Genomic DNA, 22,183 nt, shown 5'->3' with positions numbered 1-22,183 from the left:
GGCTTCCCGTTGAATCTTTGAGGTCTCATTATCTGTAGAACCTGCCGCCAAGGCCACATCTGTAGGTGAATGGGAAGGTGTTGTTTCCGCATCATTCACCAGACTTCGCAGCCTCTCGTTTTCCTTCGAAACCTTCTCTAGTGACCTGCCATGGGATGATCAGCGAAATGTAGACACAAAAAAGATCGGTAATTTCTACCCCCGAACAGGCTGCCGTTTGAACTTAGGATCAAACTTGCAATTGATTTTCTGCTTCGTACATCTCGTACAAGGCGCCGGAAAGCAATGCATGGCATCGCACCTCAGCTAGGCACAGTGAAGGTAAGCTTGTTGTATCCAACCAGTGTGGGGCCATGGAAAGCGCACCTTGACTTGCCGACACGCCGTACACGCCATCGACGTACGCTTAGAGGGCGCATTCCCTCTACCTTGTGCTCGGGTACTCACGCTCATTGTTATACGGGTGGCTCTTGGAGCTCCAGATCAGAGGCTTGGGTTGCTGTGTAGCTGGCGGGTGATTGTTGAAGAGAGAGGAATGCGGATCACCAAACGACGATGGTGGGCCGGTCTTGGCACCGGCGACGACGACGACGGCGACGGCAACCACGTTTCTCTACACTTTTTACATAGACTGTAGTTCAAGTTCTTACATGGTATATTTTGCAATTTTTGCAACTTTCCACATTTTATAGTTTATTTTCTAATCTCGGCTTGCATCAATGGCTCAATAAAACGTAACATATAAGGACGCGCCTTGACTGCTTCATGTGCGATGCCTGGAACTATGTCCAGTTGGCTATCGATTCCATAAGTTTTCCATGATTTATGAAGCTCTTCCAAAATTTGCAACCGCCCATTCTCCATACGAGATAGCCGTGCGGTCTCCGGTTGCTTCTCTATTTCTTCCTTTCGAAAGTTCTCTAACCAACTCCAGAATGCTTCGCCCCCGTGGACCTTATTGTCTTCCGAGCCAACCACCAACTGAATCGGGACTTTGCGAATGTTGTCAGGAGCCACGTCTAAATTGAACAATTTCTTCGTGTTGGCTACACCTTCTGGCCAATTCTTCGAAAGATTCAACGCGGTTACTCTCCCCGGTGCTCCCACGCTGAGACCAGCTAGGCGTTCAGGGTAGAGGTAAAGAAATCTGTGGGCGAATTGGCCACCACCAGAGAAACCCATAACGAAAGTTCTGTCTGTTCGAATCCCGGGCCAGCGAGCTGCAACTTCATCAAGGATCTCCAGTAGTGCCTGATCGGACCGAAGCGAGGATGAGTGCAACATTTTGTACGAATCCAAATCATTCGGACCATCAAGACCAGCAGGAAACAGCGGGGTGAGGATCGCACAGGGCATCCGATCGGCAAAAGACACCATTTCATCTTCGTAAAGCGTGTTCCATTTTCTGCCTGTACCATGAACCCAGACGAGCAAGGGGAGCTTGGTCGGGCTGGGATCGGCATCGTATCGGGTCGGAGGTATGTAAAGCGCGTAGGAAACGCGTGGATCGCAGGCCAAGGCTCTCAGCGGAACATGACCCACCATCAAACAGGCCTTAAGGAATTTCTTCGGGACATCGGTTGTCGACAATGGTCTATCCATTTTGGCATAAATACTTAGGCCACTTTGAAGGTTTTAATTCAGGGGCACTGCCACGATCGTCAGTAGAGGTTTGGCGGAATATGTACTTTCGGGGTGATGAAGCGGAGTTCGCTTCGCTTGCCGAAATTATGCCCACGCGCTAACTCCGGTGCGAATCTTCAAACAAGCGTCGATCTGCCGAGGCAGAGTTCATGTTTGACGAATCGGTTTCTCTTCGCTTCCTTTGCCGACTTTCGCTTGTGTATTGTGGGTCTTTACCCCAGACTTGGGCGCTGCTAGTTACCAGGCATCTGAGTCCACAAAATGTACTTCGAATCCACTATCGCTTCTTATAAGTATGGAAATTCCGACACGCAATTCCAACCACACCATTGAAAGAACATAGCTTCACGAAGAAGGAAAAAAAATTTAGCGCAGGATGCCAGCGAACAGCACCGACGCCAAAAATGCCGACGAGATCCAAGTCGCGTTTTCTCACGATGAGCTACAATCCGATGACGGCATATCCCCGAGGCTACTTTCTAGAGTGAAATGGAAACTGGACCTTTTTATTCTACCTATTATATCGATTGTTTACTTCTTCGCGCAAATGGTACGCATGTCATGGTTTTATACACTACTGTATACTGATCCGGTCGCAAATTGCAGGGAAGATCAGATCTCGCCAACGCCAAAGTTGCAGGTCTCTCAGATGAATTGAAACTCTCTCCTCGAGACTATTCGAATGCGGCAACTGTACTACTCGTGGCCTATATCGTTTTTCAGCTGCCGGGCACGCTATTGATCAAGCAGATTGGGTCGGCGAGACAATTTTCAGGAGCCATGATCATCGTAAGAGTACAAATCTTCTCTCGCACGACTAACATCATTGTCTAATTACCATTGAAATCAGTGGGGTGCAATCACTGCGTCTACAGTCGCCATCCAAAACAAAGGCGAGCTCTTTGCCTTGCGCTTTCTTATCGGAGCAGCTGAAGCATTCGTCCAGGGAGGAGTATTCTGTCGGTTCCTCATACATTACTATCGTGGCAACCAGCGTACTGATCCTTCCAATATTTAGATCTGTCATTCTGGTATCAATATGACGAGCTTGCCACGCGTGGAGCTATCTTCTATTCCATGAGCACGCTGGCGGGTGCTTTCAACGGCTTGATAGCCTACGGCATCGACAAGGATATGGATGGAACTCGTGGCTGGAGAGCTTGGCGCTGGATATTTCTAATCGAAGGACTTATGCCTTGCGTGGCGGCATTCTTCGTGTTATTTCTACTTCCCAACAGCCCCGAAACCCTACGATTCGGCTTTACGGCAGAGGAAAAAGCCTTGGTAGTAAGACGCAGCCGTCGCGCGCATAACACCTCTGAGGCGAGACTTGAAATAAGAAAGGTTCCATTGGTGCTACTCAGTCTACATTTCTGGCTCTTGCTCGGCATTGCTTGCTGTGGCCATTTCTGCGTCGGGTCGATTTCCAACTTTCTTCCCGCAATTATTCAGGTGCCCTGGTCCGATCTTCTACCAAGGTTGTATTAATATCTCACAATTCCCTAGGGCTTTGGATACACCTCGATGAATACTCAACTGTTTTCGGTCATAGTATACGCCTGCGCTTGTGTCGGCGTATTGTTCTGGGCCAAGGTAGCTGACCGAACGAACGCTCGAGGTCTAACAATGGCAGCATCAACCTGCGGAGCGATTGTGGGCTACTCATTACTCCTCGGGTTAGAGAATGATAAAGCCAGATTTGGGGCAACCTGCCTTGTTGCCTTCTCAGTATACCCGAGTGTGGTTCTCCAACTTTCCTGGGCGGCCATGAGCTTTATCGGCTATACACGAAGGTAAACTTATATCGAGCCGGAATAAACAATTACTGCTAATTCAAGATTGAATAGGGGATCTTCACTAGCCTTCACCAACATATTCTCCCAAATCTTCGCGATCTGCGGAACACAGGCCTACAGCGACCCGCCATACTGTAAGTAAATCTTTGCAGTTCTTCAATGATTCGAGCTGAAATCCCCCCTATCAACAGACCGGAAAGGAAATGCGTCCGCCCTTGGACTGTCTTGCATTTCCCTTGTGCTTTCGTTGGGTCTACGATGGTATTTCGGCGCCGCGAATAAAACGAAGGCTTCCGAGCAGTTTGAGGAGTACGCTTGCTCTCAGCGACAAAAGGGCCTAGAAGAGCTGGGTGACAAGCATCCGGGTAAGTCCAATGGCATCGACTTTTACTCTTGATAGGCCGATTTGCTGAGCTCTTACCCACAGATTTCTTTTATACAACATAGTTAAAAGTCAAAACCGCAGTATGATCCTCGGGTTCCAATTTGGTGACTGGGTCACTGCCGACAGGGGAAAGATTATAAAAGACCTCAAATGCGAAAATAGTTCATTCTACTTCGACTAAACCTTGAATGGATAGTAAACAGTAATCCGTCTGCAGTAGTGAAATTTTTCACCTGCCACCTCTGGAGGTGAACATCCTCGGGCTCCTGACAGTACCTACCTAGGTGGGTAGACGTTCCCAAACTTAACCCAGCCTGAGAGGGCTGGAGGTCAAGTTGATACTAGATAGAACCTAGCTAGGTAGTTGCACCTGGCTACCGGGCGGCAAGACATTAAAAGCCTCCACTGGCAGCGCTAGAGAGAATGCCGACAGGAACAAATTTGGCATTTCTCAACATGCATTAATGCCCTGGCTGTCTCGAGTTGTATGTACCATCAATACTAGATGAACCAACACGAACTTGAAGCGGATCAAAACCAATACTAGTACTATTAGAAGACTGTGGCAAAACCCGATTAGGTCCGACCGTAAAACCTGGCTCATTTATCAAGCACTATAGCATATTTCTATGCTTAAAAATATTAGCAGTAGCTATTTGAAAATGATTAGATAAACAAAAACAAAACATACAACAGCAGGGATTCGCATGTGGTCACCCACCATACTACTAACCTGCCGGCGTGTGGCTTAAGTACGGCTGAGCGGACGGGAAGCCCTGTTCTCCACACCCTATGGTCGTATGTACAAAACATCCCTGATGAGGGGACTATATAGTACATTCAATCAAGAATACTCCATGTCCAGTCCTATCGGCGAGGATGGTGAGAGTGCAATAGAACACAGTGAGCCCGAGAACCGGGTGAAGGTCTTTCAGAACAATTAGCTGACGCAGAGACCGCCCTGCTGGATTAAGACAACCCCCGAGGTCCAGTCTAGTACACATTTTAAAGATTTCCAAGGTTTATGACGGGGCGCAGGATTAGAGGCTCCAGAATATTTAGCCGGTTATATAGTATTTGTTCGTTGAGTCTGAATATTAACTACTCGGAAGCTTTTATGATTGCTCTCAACATTGAAACTCAACTACTATCAGTCTCAGACTCCATTGAATCGAGGTTCAAATTAATCACGCCGGGTAGTCAAGTACATCACGTCATGCGGTGTTGTACCAGACCTATCTTCCTGATCAAAGTTTGCCCCATGTGCAACTAAAAGCTTCGCGAGAGCATGGTCGTGTCTATAAGCTGCTTGGTGTAGTGCCGTATTGCCTTGTTCATCTTGAGCGTTGACATTAGCTCCATTGCTAAGAAGAATCTCGACGGTAGTCTTGCAGCCTATTTTAGAAGCATCTGCCAATAGGCCTCCTTGATTAACATCTGCGCCCTTCTGAATAAGAATCCTCATGATCGCATGGTGACCTCTTCTAGAAGCAATTCGTAGAGGAGCTACATTATTGACATTGGCTCCATTTTCGATCAAAAGGCCCACGATGGTCGCAAGACCGAGCTGGCAAGCACATTCTAGAGGGGATGACTTGTTGGCATCTGCGTTGTTTTCAAGGAGAAGCTTGACAATAGCCGCGTGGCCCCCTCGAACAGCGCTCTTTACTGGGGATCCGTGGTGAACATCTACTCCTTTCTTCAGAAGAAGCCTCACAATACCCTCGTGGCCGAGCTCAGAAGCCCTTGAGAGTGGATCCCAACGGTTAATGTCTGCTCCGCTTTCTAGAAGAAGACTCACAATATCCTCGCGGCCGATCTCAATGGCCTTTAAGAGTGGCTCCGAATGTTTGACATTTGCGCCGTTCTCTAGGAGAAGTGCTGACACGTTCTTGTGGCCATTTTCGACTGCCCGTGCGAGTGCTGATTTCTGTCCTTTCTTGGCTGGATTGACAGGTATTGAGTTTTCCACAAGCAGAAGCTTGACGATCTCCAATCTACCTACTTCGGCGGCCCATGAAAGAGGTGTTCTGTCCTTGAATGGTCTCTCGTCCCGGTATGCCTGACCGTGTGAAAATCCCTCTAGAATATCCGCCCCTTTATATATACAGTCAGGAAGATTCAGAAGAGCAACTGCCGTGTCTTTGTAGCCATACGCCAAGGCCACGAAAAATGGGTAAGTATTATTTTGGTCGCCCCCTAGAACATGAACATTTTGATCTCTTTTGCGCCTAGTTCGGGTGAGATTTGGAAGTCCATTCCTGGCAAAAACATGGAAGAGAGTATCCAATGGATAGGTAGGCTGAGTCCTTTGCAAAACAGATCTAGTCTGGTAGAAACTTCTTACTCTTATCCAGTAAGATAAAGGGAAAAGAGATAAAAAGTCATCTTGAGGAACCGATGGTGCTGCGGCCTCCGCGTGAAACAGGATGTAATCAGTCGCATAGTCTAGAAATGCGTACCTCTCTGTGAAAGTCATTGTTTCTCTGTCCTTTCGACTGGCAAGCTTGGGCGAAGGCAAAGGGAACTGGCCGCGCAGGTTGCCTGGTCCAAAGCTTCGCAGTAATTCGATCTCACTGCGATCTTCAGTGCCTTCCACGTGGTCCATGTAAAATCTGCAGCACTTTTTGAGCATATCATGGGCTCTGCCCTCCTCTCCTAAAATCACGCTAGGCCACAAATCCTCGAGTCCTTTATCTTTGAGAAGATAGTCTCGAACAGACTCGTGAATGAACTGGACTCTGACGTCGTTTCGCCCCGGGCTGAATCGGGAGTGTCCAATTGGGGTACGAGGGCTAGCAGGCGTTAGCCTATGGGTGGATGAAACCTCAGCCAGACCTTTCGATGAACTTGTAACATATATAGAAACTTTGTCAAGCTCCTCGGAAGACATAGAAGTGTTTTCCGCGAGAGTCGAAGCTCGTGACAGTATATCAGGAAGCTTTTCATCAACCAAATCATGCTTTCTCATGGCCAAGCCGGACCATAAAGCATGATAGAACTCATTGGGGCGTAAAGGGCGCTTTGAGTAAAGAATCCATAGAATACAAAGCAGGAGCTCTTCCGGATTTTCAGTGTCCCGAAGTAGGATATCTTTGAACAGGTGACTCAGGTTGGTCGGCATTTCTTCAAGTCTCCTTCTCAGATTAAACCCACCACGTCGGCATTCTTTATTCAGAATCTCGACAACTAGTACAACCCATAAAAAGACACCATCAGCCTTTTCCAGGAGCTTCTGCTTGAGTTCACGACAGAGTTCACTATTGCCGATTTTCAACCGGTCTGACACATACACCTCTAAGTCCCTGATATGGCCCATTTGGTGCTCTAGTGTAAATCGTATACCATGGCCGATGTTGATGTGAGGGTAATGGCGACTTGAATAGCAAATTCGAAATGTGCTATTTTGGTGGTAGGCTTGCTCTGCCAGATCTTCGAAATGTTCAACCATTTCAACTATATCACTTTCATCACACTCGTCCAGTGCGTCAATGAAACAGGTTAATGAGCGTTGACCAAGAAAAGACATAGCGCTAGAGAGTAATTCCTTCAGCGCGTTGAGAGGAGGACAGCCAATATCGCGATCTCGGGATGGAGAAATAAGCTCTTCATTATCTAGGACCTTCCGAATATCCGGAAACCCTTGCAGTATTTGAATGAGCAGGGATCGATATAGTCCACAGACTGATTTCTCCAGGTCTTCACCGCGTGCGTTGAAGAAGAAGGAAGCGATGACAGTTCTCTCCTGACTGGTTTTGAATCGGTCTTTCATATCCAAGTATGCGAATTTCATGATAGTGGACTTCCCGGCACCGGGCTTCCCACTGATCCATAAAATCCCATGGTGTTCAGAGAGTTTCTCCGGGTCAAGCCACGCTTCATAGCCCTGGTGACCTAGAAGCCATGTACAAGTTTCTTTACTAGCCTTTTTTATATCTTTTTTTCGCGCATCAATCTGCTCGAATCTCAGGGAGTCAAGCGCCCTTTCGCGATGAGAGCGATCGTCAGCGTTGTTCAAGCTTTTGGGCGCGTGGGCTGTCGTAATGGATCCGTAGTTGACTCCAACTTGTAACGCTGCATTGTGGTCTCCAAAGTTCATTCTTCCGACGATCCTTCCAAAGCGCGGGGATCCAGTCTATAGTCAATAAATATGGGTCTTTGATTCAGATTAAATGAATTCCAAGGGCCGTGCTGGGGAAGCTGAGCTAGAAGCGGGGACATGCGCTCACGGTTGCAGTCTAAGCACCGGGCCGGGCCCTTGCAGCTTACAGAGGAGGTCCCATCTTACTACTTGGGTACGTGCTCGTATTCAGAATTCCAAACCTTCACCAACTCAAACACTATTTACGAGTTTGACTGGATATATATATTGGAAAATGGCAGGGATCACCTAGTAGTAATTACCAGGTGTTGCCAGTACAGACTGCCCACTGGCATTGCTAGTACGAGTTGCGTCATCACACTGCTAGTTACATGTTCGACTACTGAGCATGCGTATTGGGGAGTGATAGCGTGTAGAAAGAACTTTAGCGGAGGGTGTAACTGCTCAGTAAGGGTCCTACTGACCTCATTGGACTTGACTTTGTGTGACAGTGACAGTGGTCGTGATGGGCACGAGAATTCCGACGATCAAGGCCCATGCAGTCGACATGTCAGGTGTCAACTGGTGGGTACCCTCGCGGGGGAACCACATCGTTCTTCCTGGCCCCGTCGCCTCGCTTACACTCCTTTTACACTCCCCATCATTGGCCCGGGTAACCGTTGCCCCCTAAAATACTGGGGTCCGTGACAAATCTAGGCCATGCAGAAGGCAGAAGGGGCAGCCACATCTCGAGGTTTGGTAGCTTGTGTAACTTGAGATGCATCTAAGGTAAAACTTGGGACCAGATCGACAACGCCGTAAGCGACAGCAGAATTTCCCAGCCATGTACGAATTTCGACCCCGCCGAAGGCGCCTACATATACCTAGGTAATAGCTGGCATTCAGTTGCTGCTATTCTAGTAAATCAAAAATTCACCAATAACTGTTTGAATGATCCACGACGACAAGCTTGAAATCTCACAAGAATGTTACATCTCAGTTTCACAGGACAGATTCAAACAGGCCTTGTATATTTTTCTCTGGCGATTCTACCCCTGTGGTATTTGGTACCTTACCTTTTATCCCCCCTTCGCCAGTTTCCTGGCCCATTTCTTGCCGGTAAGCTAGTCTGGACTTGCTTGAATAAATATCTCTTGAAGCCATTCGTATTTATATCTGACACCTGAATTCCTCTAGGATGGACCAACCTATGGCGAATGTATCATGTCCGGCGGGGAAACTATCATTTGGTGATCCAGAAGTTACATAAAAAGTACGGTCCTGTGGTGCGGATAGCGCCCAACATCATAGACTTGGATATTCCTGGGTTGGTCAAGACCATTTACAACACCAAGGAGAATTATCTCAAGGTAAGTACCTAACATCTTACTTTTGCGGATCAGTTACTCTAAATGTCCTTTATGAGAGAGAGAGAGAGAGCTAATGTTTCGCTCCTTCTAGACGGAGTTTTACCACGGTAGCAGTGCAGTGAATAATGGCAAGATTATCTACAATCTATTCAGCGAGTGCAAGCCAGAAGTCCATTCGGCACAAAAACGACCCGTCTCCAAGTACTTCTCTCTGAATGGAATTCTCACGCTTGAACCTCACATCGACAACATAATTCAGTACTTTTGCCAACGCCTAGACGAAAAGTTTGTGGATGGACCAAATTCTTCTCAAATATGTGACCTTGGAGAATGGATTACTTACTGTGAGTCGCCTCGGAATATCTAATTATATGATTAGGTCACGGTTTGTTGAAACTAAACGCCTGCAGATACTTGGGACGTCGTTGGCCAAGCTACATTTAGTCAACCGATCGGATACCTAGAAAAAGGCTACGACTTTGACGGCACGCTCGGTACGGCTAATATTGCTATGGATTATTTCACCCTAGTCGGACAGATGCCAATACTTGATCATCTACTTGACAAAAACCCAATTTATAAGCTTGGGCCACCCTCTTTCGGTACCATCACCAATATCTCGATCCAACATCTGGTGGACCGTCTCCAGGGCAGTGATTCCAGCTATCATGACACAGAGAAGCCGGACTTCCTAGACAAGTTTATTGAGGCAAAGGGCAACTTCCCAGACGTTGTTGATGATACGCTGATTATCTCTTGGTTAATGGTCATTATGATTGCTGGAGCGGACACCACGGCTATCACCCTTAATGCGGCGTTATACTACTCGTTAAAACAACCAGGTGTCTGGCAGCGCCTCCGAGAGGAAATTCCTGTCCACGATTCTAATTCGCCATCTTCGGCGACATCCTACAAGGATTCCAGAAACTTTCCATACTTGAATGCTGTTGTCCGTGAGGCATTGAGGTGCCATCCCGGCGTTGCCATGATTCTTGAACGATATGTACCAAATGGAGGTCTTAATCTCCCCGATGGACGCCATGTGCCGGCCGGTTGCGTGGTTGGAATCAATCCTTACGTTATCGGGCGTAATGAGTCAGTATTTGGCGAGGATGCTGAGATATTCCGCCCTGAGCGATGGCTTCGCGACGAGAAACTGGAGACTGAAGAAGAATTCCAGCAACGCCTTCGCCTCATGAACAATACGGACTTAGCATTTGGAGGCGGTAGCCGTATCTGTATCGGCAAGCACCTGGGTCTTGTTGAGGTGTATAAGGTTCTCGCTACCCTTATTTCGCGCTATGATATAAGTTTTGTCGATCCAACTAAGGAATGGTCGACCCACAATAGCTTTTTCGTGCGACAAACTGGCATCGAAGTGAAGCTATCCCGTCGAACATGAGTTATTCGAGTTCACATTTATACGATTTCTGTGTAGCCTCAGGCCCCTATGGCCCTGACCTTTTTCCCTACTTCTGTCTCTCGGAATATTACCTACCCTGTTATTCTTTGCGCCTCTTCCTTATAATTCCATTCTCGGGTTGTGGGCCCTCTGGCTCCGAACCAGGGCCGTTCAACCCCGCTTCTCTAAAGCTAAGTGATTGAACTTGACGTGCGCACGCTCGAGTCTCGTACAACCTGCTGCGGGGACTGCGTACCTCTCACCCATCCTTCAATACTCTCTCACTTTCGAGACTCTAGAGATCCCGACTTTTTGTAAGATTGCCTTGCAGATATAGATTTTCCATTGGTAGGTTTTAGTGTACAGGGATTAGCTAATTACCAGGTTTTGCCGGCACAAAATTGCCAGCGCTACCTGCGTTATCACACCGCTATCTAGTATCATGTTGACATATGCCTAAACTTCTCAGGGGAATCTGATGACTGTCACTTTCGCGGGCTCTCGTCACATTCCCACGACTAATCTATAAGCATCTGGCTTCCGCCAACAGACATTTGACGGCATTCCAGTCTCATCTTGCACCTATCTGCCTTGGCAGGTTAGACTTGGCTCGTACCATCTATCCAGTATCCACACATTGCCAGGTGCGAAGTCCTCGAGGAGGTATGCAAACATACTGCGGGGTACCACCCAAAGGGACCCAGATCCAACGACGCCTCATCCGCACAGTAAGTTTGCTTTTCTATATGAAGCTCCAAATTAGAGCATTCGTCACTGTCAGCTATCTGAACCAAGAGCCTGTAGCTCATACTAGTGCCAAAGCTATAGTCACTCAACCTGAGGCCTCGCAGAGCCGCGTCGCCCGCGAAAGCCCATTACCACTGTCGCGCTTCTGTCGAACCATAGTCGTCATACTCCGAACGGTGAAACATACATATAATGGTTTGTACCTCGTATCTAATCGAGAAAGCTAAGGTCTGTCGAAGATTGGCTAAGGTCTGTTTGGTATCTGTCTTAGGATACCTCCGCGGATACGTCAAGACAGACAATTTTTCTCGCGCGCCGCGACGAAAAAAAACCGCCGCTTCTTACAAACTTGAAGAAGACAATTTCGGACGACATTTCGTGTGAGAAAACTCATGCAAGTCGCAAACTCATCGCCCTTCGAGTTGAAAAACGAAAACACGAGAAGAAAGTCGAAAGACCTCGGGCCAAATTCGCTCAAAGAAAGACGCATAACGAAAAACAGCGCACGATTCTCCAGGAGAAACTAACTCGTCGTGCGGCTCTAGCTGGCAATATACAGCATGAAAACGACTCTGGTCAAAGGGCCGGTAATTTTCAACAGCAAGCGAGCCAACCTGGTCACCTGCAGGTCCCATGGCACATACAACGGGCTCAACACGGTGAGATGGCTAGAATTCAGATGCAGCAGCAACAAAACAATTTCATCGAGATGACCCCAGAGCAAACTACACAAATGGATCAGGCGACTTTCCCACAGTCCCTTCTCACCAATAATTCGAAGGTTCCGAAGAACATCACAACCTGGGGCCAGCTAAAGCAATGGGTTTCATCAAACTCACAAGCCTCGACTGGAATTAACCCAAACCATCTTTTAACACTTCAGAGGCTGCACTTTGCCCAGATTATCAGTGTTCAAGCAAAGGACCCTAACAGACAAAATCAAGGCCAGGGAGTCATGAAAGGTCCATCCCAACAGGCACCCCAAGATTAAGGCCAACAACATGCAAAGAGCAAACGCGGTGGAGACCTGATGTCAAGCATGGAAGATAGCACTCTTAGACGACGATATAATAAGCTCTACCAACAATGGATCATCAAAAGTTCGATCAGAAGTAATTATCAACAAGGAACGACATCCTAGGCTCCTCATTCATATTCTCAAAATTCCTTATCGAGTTCCGCGATGTTGCACAAGCTCCTCATCGTCATGGCCAAATCTATCTCGTAAATACTGCTTGAACTCCTCCGAAACCGCTATGACCTTTTTTAAATGTTCATATTGGAGCTGCTCCTCTTCGTCTTCAGCTAGAAGAGTTGCCGTTTGGACTGCATTTCTGATTTCTCGCCCATTCAGTTCATGGTTACTCAGCTCCCCGGTGAATTCTTTCAGTTCGTCCACGTTCGCATTGACCGTATGATCACGTAGGTTAGTAATAAATTTGAGCCAAACACGTCGCCTTTCCTCTTTTCCAAGCCTGGGATAATGAACGATCAACTGTACGCGCGACTTGAAGGCCTCATCGAAAGTTCCAATTCGATTCGATGTCAGAACCAAAACTCCATCGTAATACTCTATCACACGCAGAAAAACCGAAACCAGTGCATTTCTCTGCAGATCCTGATGTGTGCGCTCCTCCAGGAATACATCCGCTTCGTCGAGAAGTACGACGCATCGCCATATTTTGCCTAAGTGGAGTACAGACTCAAGGTATTCTTCGACATCTTCTGCATTTGTACCCACGTCTCCGCAGGTTACTCGATAAAGAGGGCGATGTGTAACCTCTGCCACAGACTCTGCCGTAAGTGTCTTTCCAGTACCAGGGCCACCATGTAAGAGAAATATCAGGCCGTTTCCTTTCCCCTCAATGACGTCTTTTGATTCATTTGTAGAATCATGCTTCTTGACAAGAGCACGTATCAGCTTTTTCTTCGTCATATTAAGCACTAAGTGCTCGAATGCTTGTTCATTCCATTTGATGGGTCTGATTTGGGAAACAGATAGAAGTCCTATTCCCAAAATTAGCATTGGATATCCTTTCATCGTTTAATTCCAGTGGAATTCTTACTCCACTTTTTGTCCTGGAATCCAAAGCCATGGACGCTCGCAGGTAGGAGCAGAAGAAAATCTCCCCCTGGGGGATTCTCGCTTTCCATCAGTTCCTCCGACAGGTACTCCCGATCATCGGTTGAATCCTTGTCATCATGCAGCTCACGGTAAGTAGCCATATCTACCATGTATCGCGGCTGTATCTGGAAAAACAAATTAGTGGATATAGTTGTAATTAGCCTCTGGTGCTTACACTCTGTATACCACTCGGTGTCCCGTTAGGAGAATAGGAAACGTATTTGCCATGACGCACTGACCATAACTGACATCCTCTCTGTTTGAGAAGGTCCTGGATATTTGGCGTTGCATACCTAATGGGGTAAATCGATAACTCGGATATGGCAATCTCGCGCAGCGTACTTGGCCACTTGACATAGATGGTACTTCGGTATTTCCAGAATCTACCGTTGAACTTCCATGCCCAACATAACACTCTCTTATTGAGTGCTTGAAAATTCTCTAAGGTATAAGCATGATAATGACCCTGTTCTTGGGTGACGAGAACAGTATCGGGTCCGAGTAGCTTAGGGAGATGGAACTCGTTCACCATTCCCGCATCGAAGAGAGCATCGGCCTCTTCATATTCGTCGGAAAAGGTCTCTTGCATAAAACTGACTAAACCAATAGCAAATTCTAGATGCTCCCCCAATCTCTCTGCAAAGTGAGAACCCTCGCGAATGCCACGATGGTGATAAATCTGCGTGACCAACTCTCGCATTTCTGTCGCGTCTTCGAGATCAGAAATGGTGTCATAGTCAAGACCCGTCAGTTTCATAAGCGCAGCTTTGATTTCTTCCGACACAACAAGCATTGCTTCTTCATCAGAGTGTCCAGCAATCCCATCCTCGTCCAGTCGATAAAAGTAAGGTCGCATGGACCTGCTGACAACATCTGGTTTCTCGAGCGCTCGAAAATAGGGCTCTATCAATTTATGATAGCTTTCGCAGGAGTAGTCCCGATACAGGATAAGACCGATTTCCGAACGGGATTCGACGAAGTCTGAGAGATCGGCAATTCTTTCCCTGCCGCGGAGAGCGCTTGCTTTGCTGTCCCCAGTAAACAGTCGAGGTTGGTCTTCGAAATATGACACATTCTCATGGTTTTCGTGCTCGCCTAATCCTTCGCAGTGGACGCGGTAGATTGTGCACGTCTGGAAAGGTAGAGCGGGGAATGATGGGGCTTGTTTTTTAGCGTTCCAGTTGCGCGAGTTGTCTTTGTCGCAGTCGTCGGCGGACAGCTCTTTGCGCTTCCTCGAAGCTATCATTTTATATGGCAAAAGGGGTTAGGTGGTAATCTAGAGTTACTTTGTGGCTGTTGTGTCTAGAGGAAGAACGAAGAACAAGATTCGAGATTTGGAGCGAAGCTGGGCTGGTGGGGGCTATCGTCGCATGCAGGGGGTGTGCGAGGCAGCCAATAATATTCTTCTCCCACGCACCTTCTCCCACGCGCCTTTGGGCTATGACAAGCGTGATCTGCAAAGTCAAGATGTAGTCCTATACTGATAGAGTTTAATCGGTACGCAGCTTTCGATCGATAGATTAAATTGGGTTCAATAGATATAGGATGGGCGGGACAAATTGTTTCAAAAAATGATGAAAGAACGCGGGCATCTAGACTCATCAAATATCAAGATTTTGATAGTATTTCGACTTTGACCGCATGGTTGAACGCTGTCGTTGTCTTAAGCTGAATATACGGGAAGTCCTGAAGTCCGTTTCCCTAGGTAAATTGTGCTTTTAATGAGTTCCAACGGCCATCCCAGTTAGGCTGTGAACCTCGCAGCTTTATTGCCGGCATAATGGCATGCCGTACTTTCTCATGACGGTAGTCCTTCTGGCGCATATTGTAACTAACTATCATTGCTTTGAAGTTCGCGCCGGGATTTTCGAAAGTTCGATGGAAGACATCTTCTAGACGTCCTGCTAGGGCTGCATCTTTCATCTCGATCACAATAAAGCATCCATGAAGGAAAGGTAAAATGCGAGCAAAGATCATACAAAGTTGCTCTTCGGTTGCTTCTTCTCGCTGCGTTTCATTAATAGACAATTCTTCTCTGGGTATATCGCTGTACAGATCTAGAGCCTGTGAAATAAGACTCATGAAGGCTCTTTCGGGATTATGCCTGTCATCCATGCTGGAAAATAGCCAGATGATTGGAGACACCGTCTGGCTTCTCAGAAACTGTATTACATGACAGGCGAAATTTGCGGGTGTGGGAAGCTCCGAAATCGAGCGAGCGAGTGCTCCTCCAACCGTAAGCAATTTACAGTTTGGATCAGTGATCCAGCCGCTGATGCTGTCGAACAGTCGGAGAGAATATTTATCTTTTGGCCATGGATTCCATGATGGATCTCGTTTTGCGAATGAAGAGACCTTCTGCAGGGTTTGGTCAGGATGATATTCAAGATCGAACCTCCTGCAAGAGGCTGCAGGAGAACGCTTGGGAATACGACCGTAGATACTGTGGCATAGTTCTGGACTCTCATCAATGTGAGCTGCTTGAGTAGAACGGCTAGGCGCCCCTTCTTCGGTAGGTCTGGTGAGATCTTCCAGCCTGTTCTCGTTTTCATAAATCGGCCTGGCCTCAAACGACATGAAGGGGCTGCCATTCGCTTCCTTGTAGTTTCTCGTTGTGCAAAGTAAGAGCATCGCATAAGCTGCCGCTGTTGCTGCTGCATATTCCTGCCAGACCTTGTTCTTATGGGAGTCTGCATAGTCACAAATACCTCGTATCACTAAGCATGGAACCAAGTTCATCACACCAGCTGCTTCCATCTCAAAGCACATGATCTTATGCGTTTCCCGTAAGTAGTCTCTATATCTGGCGCTTTTGATAAGTTTATTTCCGGATCCAATTGGTCCATAGAAAATCTTTGGTTCATCCGAAGGGCGGTCGGGTCTGTTGACAATATCACCATGACAAGAACGGCAGTCATCGTCAGCTGTCTGGTGGGGGGCATTTGTCGCAAATAGGATGTCCTTGTTTCGACCTGGGAATTGATACGCAGGCCTTCCTCTTCCAATTTTCTCTATATAATATTGAAGTGAGTTGGCTTCTTCGTTTGGTCGTGATCGAAGACTGGCGATTGCGGTCATAAGCAGTCGGGGTGGTGATCGGAGTATTCCTGTAATGTTGAACACCTCATTTTCCAGCATCTTCCCCATGTCGTATTGCACAACAGCTGGAACGGCACCATCCGGATGGCTAACAACGACATCACCGAGGCGAACGTCGTTTGTGGGGGAGGGCACGCCTCCGCCAATTCCCACTAACAAACAGTATTCGACTCGTGGAAAGCTTCGTTGTAGATTGAGCATTATCGCACTTGCTGCATTAGTGCCATACTCCCCGGATGGAAGACATGTCGCCACGACAAACTTCCCACCCATTCGTCCCAGTGAATAATGGTTTGTATCTTCTTTGGCAGTTTTCAACGGTTGGTGCTCTTCGTCAAATAGAGCTCGTACTGCAAGAAGCTCAACGCGAAGCGCACACAGGACTGCGACACAATAATGGTGAGAAGTAAAAGACATTGTACAGACGTGCCGAAAGGCTTGCGAGCATCAGCAAACGTTTGGAGAGTCATTTTCTGAAATTGATTTGCGCTGAGCCTCGAGCGGGGTGCTCGGCAACCCGGGCGCTTCAATAGCGTTCTCCATTGGGCATCTAAAATGAGGAGAGACCACACCGCCAGTCGCTTATTGACTAACGTGATCTCTTGTACCTTCTGCCCAGCACTTGACTCGCAGGGGCCGAATGCCCAAGTTGCAGCCAATCGTCCCTTCACACAAACGTCACCCACCGACTACCTCACAATATCAACGATCCAGAAGGCGGCTGGGTAGGAATTTCCGGATCTGAGACTACTTCGCTTCCTACTTCTCCATTACGCGCTCAACTATCATCAAGTCGGTGTGCCTACCTCCCCTACCACACCTTCTTGGTCACACGATCATCGGGTTGTGAATAGCTAAGCAGCGACGGTCTGTCCCTTCCAACCCGGCTACTACTTCATTTGGTCAGACTATTGAGACAATGCCATGCCTTTTGATCGCAGAATTACAAGATGGCTACGCCCAAAAGATCATTTCGCGCTTTGCGTGACAAGGTCAAAAAGCCTCAGCCCGCCACAAGGACTTCAAAAACGATATCGGAAGACCGGTCTTGCGAAGCTACACAGACGCGACGAAGGCTGGTGGCTCTAATACTTGAGCATGAGAGACATGAGAGAAAGTATAACCGGATGCAACATGAACTCGGTCAAATGAACAGTCAAACACGCCAAAGCACGATAACAGCGCGAATAGGACCCGACCTCAGTCCACGGGATAAATTTACGCCACCGCATTTACACATACCTCAGCCTCAATCAGGCACTCCCCAAGAGCGGAACACGATATCTGCTCCCCGAGCTATATCTACTAGTACTAATACCATCCTTGCCGATTTCCAACCTCCCGGTCGCGAATCTCCTGGGACTATGAATCTGAACGGCGGCCCAATGCCACAAGATATGGCTGCTCAATTCTTCCCTGACGACCCTAAAAGGCGACCCCCGAGATCTAGCGCTCAATTCGCTTATGGCCGGAGTAACGTATCCATTTCTGCCGGTACTAGTCGCATGTCTAGTGGGCAGTCGCAACCCAGTCCGTCAACGCCATCATCGCACTCACACGCATTGCAGCCCCAGGCATTTCCACCCATGCGACCTATCACCGCCCAGGATATCCACTTGGCTCGCCAAAAGCTTGGACCTCAGTCACAGTCATATACCGATGATCAAATACGAGATATCCTCCGAAACCGACAGAGACAAATCCTAATACAGACAGCACACCAGCGAGCCAGGCCCAGGCTCAACAGTTTGAGTGGAAACACAAACATCACCTCGAGGCAAAGCCAGCCAATTTCCCCTCCCCGGCATAACTTTTCACATCGGACGAGCGTGTGGTCTAATTATTCTTCTTGACTTTACCACCCCACCGGTATATCTGAATGCCACTCCCCAAGAAAGGTATACGATGCCTCCCCCTCATGCTCGAGCTACTGGTCCCAATACCGGTCGGGATAAGAGTATAAATGTATCTACTAGCTGTAATACCATTCAAAAGCTCCCAGCTCCTGTGGTGGAATGGCAGCGCAAGACCTCTGATCTCGAGGCCTTATTAGACTCCCACCAAGCTATACGAGGCACAGTAAAGCGAAGATTTGGAGTTTGTGAAATTACTAGTAGCTCAAAAGCCATCCGCAAGACCTCCCTGTTCTTCCTCTGCTAATCTCTCCGAATTCAATGATATCCACCAAGCATGGGAAGGATCTTGGCTCTCTCCCTCATGTATCTGCCCGTTAGCCCATTCATCCCACGGCTTCGGGCTTAATATATAATGCACGTTTTTCACACTATTGTCGCGCCATATAGAATCATGAACTCCTTTCCAGCGTAGTGTCTTAAGCGCGTTGTATATATACGGCAGCGCAACCCATCGGCCATAGAAAATATCACCAAGAAGTGACTGGTCAGCGAAATCATATCCGGATGTTGCAGACTCAGACGCAAGCTGTTCAACAATTTTGTCATAAATTGCCTGTGAAGGGTTCACCACCTGGAGGCCACCATTTGGTATTCCTAGGCCTGCGGTAGCTGAAGGTCCAGCTGTTTGCGCAATATCTGGGCTGTCATGCTGAGTAGTGTAGGCACAATTGGCCGGAACCCTGTCCCCAAATATCGAATTAGCATCTCCACAAATAATTCAGGAATAGAAAGGTATTTATGATTCAATAAATACCAGCACCACCATCACCAGGCTTACCAATCAGTAGGATAATGAGGCTTATGAAGCGGATTGCAGACACATGCGTGGCTAGCAGCAAACACACGATCACCCATTCCCTTCATATCTGCTCCATCCAAAGGAATCTCCATCAGCTCATCCATATTTTGCAGGACCAGCATATCACTATCAAGCTGGACAATGCGATCATATTCAATGAGTGAAAATGGCGTAAGCTTGCTCCAGCAGTCGTAGAAGCGGACATCGTTTGCGTAATCCTTTGTAGATGTTGGAGAGAAGATAAGGTACATGTCGTTTCAGTATTCCTCTTGCGTCAAGAGCTTTATGTCCATCCGCAGGAAATGAGTCCGTATAAAGCACGACGAGTGGATACTTTGAGCCAACTTTCTTGAGAGAATAGTCTAGGGTCAAAAGACCAGACAAATACGCAGTATTTGTGATAAGAGTGGTCCAAACTAACAAGCGGTATAAGGAAACGATATTGCGAAGTTTCGGTGCAATTTTCGTGTGTCCATACCTTTCAAACCGCCGGCTGGAGGCACGTCGTGTCCCATGTTTCTGACGGATATAATAGATACCCTCCAACCCAATCGACTGCACTCTGCTTTATGAAGAAAATATCCGTAAGGTAGTGGTCAATCTAGCAAAGAAGAAACGAGAAGATAGGGGCCTGTTCTACGCGTCCCGGTGAGTTGGCCCTCATCGGCTCGCTTATGATTCGTCAGCCTGACTCAGCAACGCGTCGGGAACTCACGTAGAAGCAGCAGTGTGGTTGATATAAGACTCGGAGGTGCAAATAAACACAAACTCGGATTTGATGTTGAGGGTCGGCCTGTTTGAAAATTGCTGATCATTTTCACAGGGCTGATGTCAAAAGAAAGCACGGCCTAGAGCCCGCTGGGGCCCACGAGGGGAGCTGTCGGTGAACTAGGTCTAGGCTACTGGGGAATAGTAGGAGTATAGAGAGGACAGCCAGGGATAGAAGGAGAGAAGGGGAAGTCTGATTATCTGCTTCTGTAAGCAGTGTAGTCTTATATTATATAGGCCCTTTATTAGTAGTTATACTTAGTTATACTGCTATTTTATACCTTGTAGCATATTCTCCGTAGTTATCTACAGGGTTATTTCCATAAGCCACCTGGGCAGTGACAGAAGCCAACGAAATAAATTACAAAATATTTAATCTACGGTTATAATGCTTCTTAGTAAACAGTAATTATTTTCCACGCGTTCTGCATTTCCATCACCTCATTAGCTGCTGATTGCATGACGATCTCGTGACCCAAGAGGTGCTCCGTGCTCCGATCTCCACTCTCCGCATTCCCTCCGTCATCACCGCAACTTCTCCTCACTTGAATCAAGAACACCATACAAGGCAGATACAGAGGCAGTCTCGCCCAGAACCAGCATGGCAGCAGAGCTAACTTCCATCAAGCTCAATCCAGAGAGTCATATCATCTTGGTGGGTGGCAGCATTTCGAAAAGAGCGCCGAAACCGGAATCGGAAGCTAACTACACTCTCTGAATAGGACCAACCACTCCTCCGCCTCCCCAACGACCTAGCACGAAGAAACTTCAAGTCCGTTCAAAGATCCGTCGAACGAGAGAAAGAATATGTCATCCCAGCCCTTAAAGAAGCGGCCAACGCCTCCCTATCCAACACCCAAACGCCGGACCAGACACTTGCCGCCCTCGATGCGATGCTCTCCCGCATGCAGGGCCTGAAACGGAAAATGCAGAGCTTACAGGAAGAAGAAAAGAGGATACAGAACCAATCGCGCAAGCGTATTCAGCATCTAGAGGCCCTGCATAAGATTCCGAGCTTGGCGGATGTCAAGTATGATCAGTGGTCTCGGGTAAGACTAGATCGGTTACTCGTGGATCATATGCTGCGGTCGGGATATTCGGAGAGTGCGAAGCAATTAGCGCAAGAGCGGGATATTGAAGATCTAGTCGATTTGGGTGTTTTTACACAGTGCCAGCGGATTGTCGAGTGTCTACGCCAAGGGGAGACCAAAGAGGCGCTACAGTGGTGCGGTGAGAACAAAGCCGCGCTGAAGAAGAGTCAGGTATGGAAAACCACCACACTTAAGGAGATTGGCCCGGGCATACTGATTGGTTTGGTGCAGCATAATCTGGAATTCGAACTGCGCCTGCAGCAATACATCGAGCTGGTCCGGTCGCGTGATCAAACAAAGAAAATCGAGGCCATTGCTCATGCAAAAAGATATTTGATCACAAACCAAGAGACACAGAATAAAGAAATTATGCGAGCAGCAGGAATGCTTGTTATCACCCCAGATACCCGAGCAGAGCCGTATAAGGTCTGTCATTTGTTCCGAAGAATCGGGGGCATACAAGGACTAACGTTTAGCAGACCCTGTTTTCAACAGACCGTTGGAAGTATCTGTCTGACCTCTTCATAAAGACTCACCATGAACTGCTTTCCTTGCCATCACAGCCATTGTTGCATATTGCTTTATCCGCCGGACTGTCTGCGTTGAAGACACCTCTTTGCCACTCTGCCTACGCCTCATCGAGCTCCAACTCAGCATCCACAGCTACCTCCGTTTGCCCAATATGCTCGACAGAGTTGAACGACCTTGCACGTAAGATGCCATACGCGCATCATTCCAAGAGTTACGTTGAAGGTGACTCGATCGTGTTGCCGAACGGCCGAGTGTACAGCAAGTCTCGTTTGCTGGATATCAGCAGACAGGTAGGCTCTGTCGAAGACGGGAAAGTGAAGGATCCAACAACGGGCGAGGTTTTCCTAGAAAGCGACATGAAGAAAGTGTATATATTGTGAAGGGACAGGGGTATAACGAATGCAAACTCAATCAATCTCATTCGGGCGG

General features: G+C 47.7%; 9 protein-coding genes across 9 annotated transcripts; 4 read left to right on the top strand and 5 right to left on the bottom strand.

Annotated features, from left to right (window-relative positions):
• Positions 1-693: 693 nt before the first annotated feature.
• N7509_001238 (uncharacterized protein) lies at positions 694-1,602 on the bottom strand (the record flags this gene model as incomplete). The annotated part of the gene is made up of 1 exon (XM_056625875.1): positions 694-1,602. The coding sequence occupies one exon, from the start codon at positions 1,600-1,602 to the stop codon at positions 694-696; it is 909 nt and encodes a 302-aa protein (XP_056494457.1).
• Positions 1,603-2,020: 418 nt separating this feature from the next.
• Positions 2,021-3,887, top strand: N7509_001237 (uncharacterized protein; the record flags this gene model as incomplete). Its single annotated transcript, XM_056625874.1, has 8 exons — positions 2,021-2,194; positions 2,251-2,433; positions 2,495-2,603; positions 2,663-2,931; positions 3,151-3,437; positions 3,492-3,574; positions 3,632-3,805; positions 3,868-3,887. 8 exons carry the CDS (start codon positions 2,021-2,023, stop codon positions 3,885-3,887), a joined length of 1,299 nt encoding a protein of 432 aa, XP_056494456.1.
• A 1,121-nt stretch (positions 3,888-5,008) lies between these two features.
• On the bottom strand, positions 5,009-7,924 carry N7509_001236 (ankyrin repeat domain-containing protein; the record flags this gene model as incomplete). Its single annotated transcript, XM_056625873.1, has 1 exon — positions 5,009-7,924. The coding sequence occupies one exon, from the start codon at positions 7,922-7,924 to the stop codon at positions 5,009-5,011; it is 2,916 nt and encodes a 971-aa protein (XP_056494455.1).
• Positions 7,925-8,892: 968 nt separating this feature from the next.
• On the top strand, positions 8,893-10,678 carry N7509_001235 (cytochrome P450; the record flags this gene model as incomplete). The annotated part of the gene is made up of 4 exons (XM_056625872.1): positions 8,893-9,025; positions 9,104-9,276; positions 9,368-9,620; positions 9,687-10,678. 4 exons carry the CDS (start codon positions 8,893-8,895, stop codon positions 10,676-10,678), a joined length of 1,551 nt encoding a protein of 516 aa, XP_056494454.1.
• A 939-nt stretch (positions 10,679-11,617) lies between these two features.
• Positions 11,618-12,416, top strand: N7509_001234 (uncharacterized protein; the record flags this gene model as incomplete). The annotated part of the gene is made up of 2 exons (XM_056625871.1): positions 11,618-11,674; positions 11,697-12,416. 2 exons carry the CDS (start codon positions 11,618-11,620, stop codon positions 12,414-12,416), a joined length of 777 nt encoding a protein of 258 aa, XP_056494453.1.
• Positions 12,417-12,593: 177 nt separating this feature from the next.
• Positions 12,594-14,796, bottom strand: N7509_001233 (ATP-binding protein; the record flags this gene model as incomplete). The annotated part of the gene is made up of 3 exons (XM_056625870.1): positions 12,594-13,432; positions 13,492-13,675; positions 13,726-14,796. The coding sequence occupies 3 exons, from the start codon at positions 14,794-14,796 to the stop codon at positions 12,594-12,596; spliced, it is 2,094 nt and encodes a 697-aa protein (XP_056494452.1).
• A 455-nt stretch (positions 14,797-15,251) lies between these two features.
• On the bottom strand, positions 15,252-15,665 carry N7509_001232 (uncharacterized protein; the record flags this gene model as incomplete). The annotated part of the gene is made up of 1 exon (XM_056625869.1): positions 15,252-15,665. The coding sequence occupies one exon, from the start codon at positions 15,663-15,665 to the stop codon at positions 15,252-15,254; it is 414 nt and encodes a 137-aa protein (XP_056494451.1).
• A 3,102-nt stretch (positions 15,666-18,767) lies between these two features.
• N7509_001231 (uncharacterized protein) lies at positions 18,768-19,879 on the bottom strand (the record flags this gene model as incomplete). Its single annotated transcript, XM_056625868.1, has 4 exons — positions 18,768-19,245; positions 19,344-19,582; positions 19,614-19,780; positions 19,843-19,879. 4 exons carry the CDS (start codon positions 19,877-19,879, stop codon positions 18,768-18,770), a joined length of 921 nt encoding a protein of 306 aa, XP_056494450.1.
• Positions 19,880-20,733: 854 nt separating this feature from the next.
• On the top strand, positions 20,734-22,134 carry N7509_001230 (FYV10 family protein; the record flags this gene model as incomplete). Its single annotated transcript, XM_056625867.1, has 3 exons — positions 20,734-20,787; positions 20,855-21,649; positions 21,703-22,134. 3 exons carry the CDS (start codon positions 20,734-20,736, stop codon positions 22,132-22,134), a joined length of 1,281 nt encoding a protein of 426 aa, XP_056494449.1.
• Between the last annotated feature and the right edge of the window lie 49 nt (positions 22,135-22,183).

The sequence above is a fragment of the Penicillium cosmopolitanum genome, assembly GCF_028827165.1.
Source record: "Penicillium cosmopolitanum strain IBT 29677 chromosome Unknown utg000003l:1.0-3747932.0:1.0-3751027.0, whole genome shotgun sequence".
Taxonomy (NCBI): Eukaryota; Fungi; Ascomycota; class Eurotiomycetes; order Eurotiales; family Aspergillaceae; genus Penicillium; species Penicillium cosmopolitanum.
The sequence above is the reverse complement of the archived record's forward strand: the minus strand, read 5'-3'. Positions and strand labels throughout refer to the sequence as shown.